At 39.3% G+C, this 11,042-nt stretch overlaps 2 protein-coding genes across 2 annotated transcripts in view; one reads left to right on the top strand and one right to left on the bottom strand.

Moving 5' to 3' along the window:
• The first annotated feature begins 1,636 nt into the window (after positions 1 to 1,636).
• Positions 1,637 to 3,586, top strand: LOC141433672 (uncharacterized). The gene is given in 1 exon segment (XM_074095773.1): positions 1,637 to 3,586. A coding segment is annotated over 1 exon segment (1,929 nt). The 5' UTR covers positions 1,637 to 1,657.
• A 2,939-nt stretch (positions 3,587 to 6,525) lies between these two features.
• The window catches only part of LOC141433261 (cytochrome P450 4V2-like), a gene marked incomplete in the record, with an annotated part of 118,702 nt that continues 114,185 nt past the window's right edge, over positions 6,526 to 11,042 (bottom strand). Inside the window, 3 exon segments of the mRNA XM_074095225.1 lie at positions 6,526 to 7,855; positions 10,292 to 10,471; positions 10,592 to 10,696. Of these exon segments, the coding sequence (XP_073951326.1) occupies positions 7,677 to 7,855; positions 10,292 to 10,471; positions 10,592 to 10,696 (464 nt within the window).

Raw genomic sequence — 11,042 nt, 5'->3', positions numbered from 1 at the left:
TCCTTAAATTATCAGTGCGTGCGTGTGGCGGGTGCGTGCGTACCGGCGCCACAGTATATAAGCTTATATAATATACCGACCAACCGGCGCGCACACATAAATACTTAAAAGCCGCGCGATGTACTTTTTAACTTACTTACTTCTCCTATTTTACTATGCCTTTTAGGCTGCGTTTCCTTCCACCAGATGTACGAGGTAGCGTAGCTCTGTGGAGATATGTAGCAAGGATGTGGAACGTTGTGACAGTTTCCACCAGAAATGTGCGAGGTAGCTGAGCAGTGCGAGGATTTGTAGCAAGGCGGCTTTTTCAAATAAGCGGGCGTGGTGCGGTGAGGCGGGAGTGGAGCGCACGTGGTACTGGCTGTTTACTAGTGACTGAGTACATCGGAATACATTCCACGTATATTCAATTGTTTTGTATAAACAAACCACGCTCCTAAGCTGTTTCCACTAAAACTGCCCTGAGCGAGCATCGGTAAATAAAGCGTTTCTATTGGATCATGTTCATCACATATTCCGCGCAACGTACATATCCTCGTTTATCTCTAGTGAAAACTTAGACAAGCATGAACGCGTCACACATAAATACTCACAGTCTCATTTTTTATTGTGTATTATAAGTTTGGAAATGTTTTACTCGTAGGTATAAATTTTTGATCAGTAATTTATAATTACTATAATAGTTATTTTGCCGTAAATATAATAACAAAATGGCCTAAGCCCTCTTTTTTTGAGAGGAGGCCTGTGCCCAGCAGTGGGACGTATATAGGCTGGGATGGATGGATAATAACAAAATGCAGCTAAATTGAAAGAGTAAAACTTTCAAATAGAAGCTGCTAAAGTTGCATTTTTAATCAAACGAAGTCAAAGTCAAAATGTCTTTATTCAATTTAGGCTATAACAAGCACTTATGAATGTCAAAAAAAAATCTACCACCGGTCCGGTCTCTGTTGAGAAGAATCCGGCAAGAAACTCAACGAGGTATATTTTCTTAAACAGATTTACAATATTATCAAATGATAATATGTATACATCACAAGTATTTATATTTTATTGAAGGGATCGCTAATGCGGATCGGAATTATTTCCAAATATCCCTGTCCGTAATATAATCATAAAAAAAGTAGCTTTCAACTTGACATAAACAGCTCCGTATTTTAAAATATCTTTTCCGACTATCTCCATTCCCGTGGCTCCTTTATTCGCAATTTTCGTCTGCCTCACTTCCCTCTCTACCCACACACATGTGGGCATCGGACGACGATTTCATATTTTGGAGTTTCACAAGTGATTTATATATGTGGTGAATCAAAAGATTAATGTCAACAAGATTGCTGAAGTGCTGCTAGGCAACGGCGCACGCTGCACATGCTCAGCCTGAAAGCGTGCTATGCGCCGACTCCGGCCGTCACTGGTTGCTGACTGCCACCTGTCACCTTCACAGTCAACATTGTTTACTTTTCTTCGCGACTACCAAATTAAAGTTTCTAGTCAACAGCTTATATCTACGTCAACGCAAATTTTTCCAATTTTTAATTCAATTCAGTGTACTTATATACAATTATTGTTATTACCTTTCAAGTCTTTTTAAGTCATTGCTTTCAAATCTCGTTTACTTTAGTTTTTAAGCTTTTTTGTACTTTAATTTTTAGTTTGTATGCCTTCGCAACCCTGTTTTAACCCGGGAGTGTTACTGTGTTGCCCAGTCTGCGGAGACAGTAAGCAATACAAGGGTCAGCGGGGGCTCGCTATTCATACCGCCCGCTGTCATGGCACGCGTATGGCTGTCGATCCCCCGCTGCCTAGTTTTTCCCAGCCTGTTCCTTTGATTTCTGACGGCGGTTCTAACTCAGCCACATCGACACTCTCGGAAAGATTAGGGCTGTTGAAGGTTAACGTCCCAATTATAAAGAGAATCCCTCGCGGTGCTCGCATCGCCGTTGCCGCCTGCCTGACCAAATGTGTAGCCAAAGTTGTCGCGGAAAACTCACCTCAAGCTTGGGAATCCCTGCTCACATTTCCTTACTCTGTACTTCATGCCGACAAATCGAAAAAGGTTTCTCTTACCTCTCAAATAAAAAATAATGCATCATCAGTCCCCGAGCCACCCAAGATCACCCAAGATCACCAACAGAAAAGAAATACACGTGACTTTTTACATAATAAAATAAAATCCGTTGAAAATAAATTCTCTGAGGGGAATGTGAGCGGGGCTGCCCGGCTTCTTTTCTCCCGCGACGATTTGGCCACTCGTTCCCCCGAGACCTTTGCCGCCTTGTGTGAAAAACACCCTGTCCCTTGTGTGTCGTCCTCTGCCCTTTTAGATCCACCCCCCACTGTCGGTTTCTCAGTTCAAGTATCCGAGGATGCCGTAATGAATGCAATTCTGTCATTCCCTAATGGTTCCGCCGGTGGGTTGGATGGACTATCTCCTCAACATTTAAAGGATCTAACCTCTGTATCATTGGGCGACACAAGATCTGCTCTGTTGAAAGAAATCACAGGTTTATTGAATTTAATGTTGTCAGGAAGCGTGAACTCCTATATAGTTCCACTTTTGTATGGTGCCAACCTTGTAGCCTTGGCCAAAAAGGATGGCGGCATCCGTCCGATCGCGGTTGGCTGCACTTTTAGGCGCTTGGCCTCGAAGCTGTGCTGTCGAAAATTTCACCAGGAGCTAACCCACATCTTCCAACCTCGACAGCTAGGGTTCGGAGTCAAAGGCGGCTGCGAAGCAGCTGTACACGCTGCGCGCACCTTTCTGTCTCGTCCGGACTATGAGGTTTTTGTTAAAATAGACGTAAAAAACGCCTTTAATTCGGTCGACCGCGGTGCTCTGTTAGCTGAAGTGAAAAAAGAACTTCCTGAAGTTTATCCCTACTTGTTTCAATGCTACGGAGCGCCATCAAAGTTACTTTTTGGGGACCAAATTATTTTATCGAGCATGGGTTGCCAACAGGGAGATCCGCTTGGGCCTGCCATTTTCAGTTTAGTCATCCATCCCATCATTTCAAGTCTAAATTCCAAATTTAATTTATGGTACCTCGACGACGGGTCCCTTGGCGGGGATGCCTCAACTGTTTTACAGGACCTACATTTCATTATAAACAAATTTTCAGACATTGGCCTTTCTTTGAACTTCACAAAATGCGAAATTTTTTTACCGGATCACCTTTCACAAGGTAAGAAAATTTAAATTTTAACAAACGTTAACGCAGTTCTTCCAAATATTTCCGTTCATTCAAGTTCATCTCTCACTCTTTTAGGCTCACCTATTTTCGACGAGTCAATCAACCCGGTCATTGACTGTAAATTAAATTTATTTAAGAACACATCTGACATGCTTTTTAAAATAAACCCACATATAGCGCTCTTTATTATCCGTTTCTGTCTTTTCACTCCAAAATGTATGTATTTACTCCGCAGCTGCCCCTTATGGAAATTCCCCTCCATTTTATCATCCATCGACAATTCTCTTCAGTCTACATTATCCAAAATTCTAAATATTCATTTTGACAATATCGCATGGACCCAAGCGGTTCTCCCAATAAGATTTTGGGGGGCTGGGTGTTCGCTCCTCGTCTAGTGTGGCATTACCGGCTTTCCTGTCCTCTGTTTATGGTTCGCTACCTCTCGTCAGTTCCATTTTAAATGTTTCACAGTTACTCGACGATGAGTTAGCGTACCTGAAGGAGGCCAGAGAAACTTGGTGTGCTTCATGTCCTGGAGCGAACATCCCAGTTCTTCGTCATATTCAGAAAGCTTGGGACTCCCCTCGGCTGAAAGCAACCCATGCTTCTCTATTTGAAAATAGCCCGGACGTATCTGAACGTGCCCGTCTCCTAGCGGTATCAGCCCCGGATTCAGGCCATTGGCTCAACGCCCTCCCTTCTCGTCAGTTAGGTACGGTTCTGGATCCAAGCACCTTGAGGATAGCAATATCCTTAAGGCTTGGTTGCAGAATTTGTATCTCCCACACTTGTACCTGTGGTAAGGACGTAGATGAGCTGGGACGTCATGGCCTCTCATGCCCCAAAAGCGCTGGTCGCTTATTCCGCCATGGCACCATTAATGACCTGGTCCGCCGCTCGCTTGCCACCGTCTCTGTGCCCGCAATCCTTGAACCCGTTGGCATGGCCAGAGACGATGGTAAGCGCCCCGACGGGGCTACTCTGGTGCCATGGAAGCTGGGTAGGGCTCTGGTGTGGGACGCAACGTGTGTCGACACTTTCGCGCAGTCCCACATTCAGGCAACCCACTCACAAGCCGGGGCTGCAGCTGACCAGGCCCAAGTTCTCAAGCGCCGCAAATACTCTTCTCTTTTAAAGGACTATGAGTTTGCGGCGCTCGCAGTGGAGACAATGGGTCCCTGGTCGGCTGACATGAAGGCCTTCATGGGAGCCATGTCGTCCCGGCTGATAGAGACCTCAGGAGACCCCAGAGCTGGCGCTTACCTCTCCCAGAGAATTTCTCCAACTGTACAGAGAGGTAATGCCGCCAGTGTGTTGGGGTCTATGCCGCAGGAGGGCCTCTTAGATGGAGTTTTCTTTTTATAATTAGGTATATTTATGTTGTTTTTATTAATTTTGTTTCCTATCATATTATTGTATCTTGTGTTGTGAATAAAATGTTAATTGCTGAATAAATTGAATTGATTGAAAAAAAAAATCATAATATAATTATAGTTTTTATTTTATTTTTGGAAAGAATAGGATATTTTAAGATACCATTTTCATTATTTTTGAATTTGGATGAGTATTTAATTTTTTATATTTTTTTTTACGAAATACGCTGGATGACGTCACAGTGAGACAGCCACGTTCCATTGCCTTAAAAAATTCAGGTCGTACATAACATAATCTGTGGCAAATTGTGTGTCTATTTCTCCAAATGGTTTTCGATTTATTATATGTTGTCAAAAATTGGGACATCCCAATTACTTAAAAGTGAATTCTCAAGTTAACCAGAACATTTACAAACGCCCGCGTTGCTCTAACCTGTTAGAGCATTTTTAAATTTACTAACTGAAAATCAGAAGAACCAGGGCCCAATTGCATAATAAAGTACAAGCTAATAGTATTAGTGAATTTCAATACAAAATCGCTAATAATATTAGCTTGTACTTTGTTATGCAATAGGGCCCTGTTAAGACGCATTATTCGTAAAAAAAATACAGTCGGCTTACAATGAAAAGACCTTTACTCAGCAGTAGGTAGATATGAACTGATTTGATTGATTGATTCTTACATAAATTAATCCGGCACAAAATTGACTATGCGTAGCTACTAGCACTCTCCGTTTTCGTGCGTCTCAGATCAGTGTCGAGTAGAACAGGCTGAATAGAATTGCCAAAAGTTGCAGCGACATGACGGATATTTTACTATTTGACTCACCCAGTACCTAAGCTAATTATAAATATCACGAGTGAGCCCTAGCTTGCATTTTGCTTAGTTTTTGTGTTTCTTTGAGAACATAATTAGCAGGTATGTAACTATGTACTTACATTTAGTTTTTAAGCTTCACTTTTATTGCACATGCAGTGTTTACCTATAGGTAAGTGATAGTGATACTCAGTTCAATATGTCCATACTAGCAGTAATTTCTGGCGTATCTAGTGTCAATAATGTTGATGAAACTTAAATAAAGAAATTTTCAGGAATTCCCACGTACATTTTTACTCCTTCACACTAGAATCGCTGCACGGAGTTTGCTCTCCCAATATTCCGACGAGATCGGGATAAAATCTCATCTACTGGGTCACGTCAATAAAAACTACGGTGTAATTTTTAAGAATTTCCACGGCGAACTTATAATTAATCCCGGGATTTCAACTGCTGGATCTAATGATTTAACGCGTGCGAAACTGCGGGTAAACACTAGTATCTAGATATATCACACACTGGAAGCTATTATGGTCGCAGTACGTGAGTCCGTATGCTCCTGACCAGTTAATTTAGAACATGTCTTATTAAATATTTTGCGGTGAAATTTACTTATTAAAGCTGAGCATTTTTTAGTAGATCTCTCAGGGGCCTCTACGAAATTCGAAAATCGAAGTTCGTATCATACCATCCGGCTGACGCTAATATTACCTATTTAATACAAAAGTGAGCGGGACGGTACGGTACGAACCTCGATTTTCGAAATTCATAGTAGCCCTTCTGACCCCCTGATGACGTAACGAGCTTGATTTTTAGTTGACAAAATAAGTTCTATTATATGTTAATGGTAATGATTATTAAGTATTTTCAAGAACAACGATACTGACATTGTGACCCGACACAAATACGCAAAACAGAATTAAACAGTCATTAGTTTTTAACCACTCAATTGCTCGCGTGAAAAAAAAAACGGCCATGAATAGCACGTGGTACGGAATGCTGAGAGGACCTGGGTTCGATTCCCAGCGCAGGTCTATTTTTCTGGTTTTTCTGTGCATCTATGTTTCAGTTTGTATTTTCGATATGGGTTTTACGGGATGACCGTAAAAGTAATAAAATTTGGAATTGAAATAAAAAACACAAAAAGACTCCAGAAACCAATCTTAATTTAATAATAATAATTATTCTTTATTTCCATAAAAAGGCACAAGTATCTTAGACTTATATATGTAGTAACTAGACAAAATCGTAAATAAAGTGAGCCACAGCTGCTAAAGTAGGTGTAAACCTGTATTTTCAGCAGTCGGAGCTCTTCCATGAGGTCAATAAATGTGCTGAAATATAGCAACAACATAATCCCACAACACTTGTCAAAACGTGCGTGCGTGCGTGCGTGTGTGTTTGTGTGTGTTCCAGTGTGATTTGATTGCTTAATAATGACATCTCTTGTCCGGGTGAGCGGTTAGTGCCAATGGAATGCTGAAAGTTTCTCGGTGAGGGCTACAGCATAGATGTCGCTAGTGTTACTGCTACTGCTTACTGTTACTGCTTACTAAATAAGAAACAAACAAGCTGAGATATGTGGTGCATATAAGAGAAATTCGTATCTGTACCCCTGTCTAGTGGTGGTGTAGCGGTATAGTACGTGGCACGGAATGCCGAGGACCTGGGTTCGATTCCCAGCGCTGGTCTATTTTTCTTTTTTTTCTGTACATCTATGTTTCAGTTTGTATTTTCAAACTAAATTAAATCAAACTTATTTACTATTTTTTTATTTCTTAATTTTCCAATGTGTTCTCGAGACAGTAACTAGGTATTGTTTATTTTGCGAATTATCTGTCGCCAAGCGCCATCTATGTAAAAATGGTCGCATGTAAAACGCCATGTATAATGTATATCAAAAGTCACACACTGCTTTTGAGAATATACTACTCGCCCAGAATGAGATATGGCGCTGTTTTCATTTTATATAGATCACTATCGAACTTCAGAATATTTTTCTTTCTGGCCGGGCCTGTGGAAGATTCTTAACAGAAAAGCCGAAAAAAAAATCAAAAATACGAAAATATCTACTAAATATTTATCTTCAACATCATCATTGTCTCCAGCTTCATAATACATAATACGGTCCACTGCTGGGCACACTATGTTCACATTAGATTATCAACATTCACATGATATCACATTAATTATTTATTTTTAACCGACTTCAAAAAGGAGGAGGTTATCAATTCGGTTGTATTTTTATAATTAAAATAATGGTTTCACGAGTGTCAAACCTTTTAAAATGATTTATTAATTTCGATATTCTAATCTTAAAGTATAATTATCAACATGTCGCATCATAATATTAAAAGAAACTGGCAAGGGTTCCTTTATCTGTTGAGGGTCAAGACCCGCGGGCGGCAACAGTCTGTATCGTCGCAGCATCGTGGCCAACACCGTTTTTATAGACATCATTGCGTAGGTACCACCTAAAGAGCAGAAATCAGTAGTTTAATTTAATATTAGGAACAAACAAAATGGGGAATGTTGTGAAAAGTAGGTACCTTTATGAGTATGAGATTTGTACTGGACACTTTCTCGTTCCTAATTCAAAACCTCTCTACTTAACGGCAACTTTTTTGATCGTTGTCTGACATTCTTAACCTCAGATCATTTCTTAACCTTCTGGTGACTTTTTAAGGATGTAGGCATTTCATTTACTTAAAAATTGGACACCAGCACATTGTAAAATTAGTACTTAGTGAACGAATAAATCATTTTTCATTTTCTTTTTTTTTTTCATTTTCACTGGCGACTGTACGTATCATTTATGAGAAAAGGTTTTAAACGTGATTAAATATTATACTTATTTTTAAGGGTTCCGTTTCCAAAGGGTAAAAACGGAATCCCTATTACTAAGACTTCGCTGTCTGTCCGTCCGTTCGTCTGTCACTAGGCTGTATCTCATGAACCGAGATAGTAAGTTGAATTTTTCACAGATTATGTATAACTGTGGCCGCTATAACAAAAAATACTAAAAACATAATAAAATAAATATTTATTACAGAACAAAAGTGTTTTTTTTTGCCGTTTTTTGCTATATTTCTAATGAATGTTGTACCTATAGATGGTACGGAACCCTTCGTGCGTCAGTCCGACTCGCACTTGGTCGGTTTTTTCATATTCTGGACTGGACTATATTTTAAAATTAGTATTATTATTTGTTTTGTAAGTAGGTATGATGTATGTGGTTGAAATTATGTTTTCGCTGCTGAGATGAAAAGTTGTATGCGTCACACGAGACCAGAGTTTTTTTGCATATCGTGTGTTTGAATCCCTTGCTGCTCTCAAGATTCTAACGTAGAATCACTCGCTACGCTCGTGATTCAATTATAAAATCCTTCGCTTACTCGGGATTTAAAATCAACACTGCAAAAACAACTTTTCTCTCTTGTTGCACAAATACTATTGCCCATAATATGCCTTACGGCAACTTACACAGATTAGCACCAAAGATACTGCGCTAAAAGCTTATGGCGGATATGTTAGCTCTAGACTTAGATATGGCATTCTTCTATGGGATAATGTATTAGGGCTATTACTAATTCAAATGTTTTAACTTCTTGTAGCCCTTTACTTAAGAAACTGAATATTCTAACTGTGCCAGGCATGTATTTGCTCGAAGTTTGTCCGTTTCTAAAAATGCACCCAGAAATATTTAAAACAATAAAAGAGATACATGTATTCTATTAAAATTAATAGAAGACACCCAAATCGTCTCTTATTTCCCGCCGCAAAGACCAGGTTGTACAGCAAAACACATACTGCATGTTAGTTAGAATCTTTATTTGTTTGCATGACAACGTTAAGAATTTGCCACATACCTACCATATTTTTAAAAAACATAAAAAATGGCTTATTCAAAACTGTTTTTATTCTGTAATATTTTGATAATTTTGAAATCGAATTTGACATTAGTTTGCGGTTTATAAGGTATCTGAGTATTGTGACATCTCATGAATATCATTGTGTAAAGTATTATTTATAATCCTTCCGACGAATGTTTCGACTAACTATTTTAATGTATTAAGTATTTCTTTTTTTTATTTTCTCTATTGAGTATGGCATGGTAACATGCCCTACTTAAAACGGAACCCTTATAGTTTCGCCATGTCTGTCTGTCTGTCCGTCCGTCCGCGGCTTTGCTCAGGGACTATCAATGCTAGAAAGCTGTAATTTTGCACGAATATGTATGTAAGCTATGCCAATAAAATGGTACAATAAAAATTTGAAAAAAAAAATTTTTAGTGTACCTCCCATAGATAGACGTAAAGTGGGGGTGATTTTTTTTTCTCATCCAACCTTATAGTGTGGGGTATCGTTGGATAGGTCTTTTAATCATTAGGGGTTGCTAAAACGATTTTTCGATTCAGTGATTTGTTTGCAAAATATTCTACTTTAAAGTGCAAATTTTCATTAAAATCGAGCGTCCCGTCCCCCACCTCTAAAATCTACCCGGTGGGTGGAAAAATTTGAAAAAATTCAGGATGGTAGTAAGTATATCAAACTTTCAAGGAAAACTATAACGGCTAAGTTTGCTTGAGAATTATTAGTACTTTAAGAGTAAATAGCAGCCTAAGGTATAAAATATACCTACCTAAACTTGGAAGATTCCGTATAAAATACTTACTATATTACTTATTTTTTTCGTGATGGCAACGGAACCCTATTTTGGGCGTGTCCAACACGCTCTTGGCCGGTTTTTAACCTCTCTGTTTGCGTGCCAATAGTTGGCCAAACGTGTGAGAATTCTTAATATGCTAAAACCACACTGCAGTACCTACCACATTTTATGCAAATAAAAACTTTGACTTTGATAAAGTGTTAGAAATTAGAAAACTATTTTATTTCCTATTCCAACTTACCAATACAATTTCTTATTGAGTAACTAAAAGGGATGAACTGAACTGGATGCCGCAGGCGGCCCTCGAGGAAACGTTCAGGTCGGAACTGCTCCGCGTCGTCGCCCCAGTACTTTGGGTTGCGATGCATCCCATGGAGGATAAAAGCAAGGGCCACTCCTTTAGGGACTGTCAATCCATTTGCTGTGAACAAGTCGAAATAACTTAATTCTCTTATAACAACAGAAATAGTAAAATTGTGCTTTATTTTGTTTAATATTGTCAACTTTAAGTCTCACTTAATCTACAGTGCAAGATGCTTACGAAGTTTGCAGTCACTGTGGGTTTCTCTGACGTAAATTGGACCTGGGGGATACAGCCTCAATGTCTCCTTTACAACTGCTTCCAAATATACAAGTTTTGGCAAATCTTCCGCTGTGACGGGGCGGTTAGTATTTTTAAATACTTCCTCCAATCTGTAGCAGAATAATTGCGCTTTAGTTGTTATTTTAAACTTATTAATTTTATCACCTATTCAAATTGTTTTATAAACTCAGCTTCTCTTGGCGTAAAATCAAGTGATAAACCAAAAATAGACAGTTTTACCTAAAAATAAAACTTGCCTATTATTTTTTATTCAATATCCGGAATCCATCTTGAGTCAAGCACCTGTCTTTCAGCCCTAAAGTCAGCGCTTCCGGTGTCCTCTAGGGTCGATTTGGTACTACTCACGAGGCGCGCGAGCACCAGGTTGAGATTCGTCATTATGGCACTC

Source organism: Choristoneura fumiferana, chromosome 12, assembly GCF_025370935.1.
Source record: "Choristoneura fumiferana chromosome 12, NRCan_CFum_1, whole genome shotgun sequence".
Taxonomy (NCBI): domain Eukaryota; kingdom Metazoa; phylum Arthropoda; class Insecta; order Lepidoptera; family Tortricidae; genus Choristoneura; species Choristoneura fumiferana.
The sequence above is the reverse complement of the archived record's forward strand: the minus strand, read 5'-3'. Positions and strand labels throughout refer to the sequence as shown.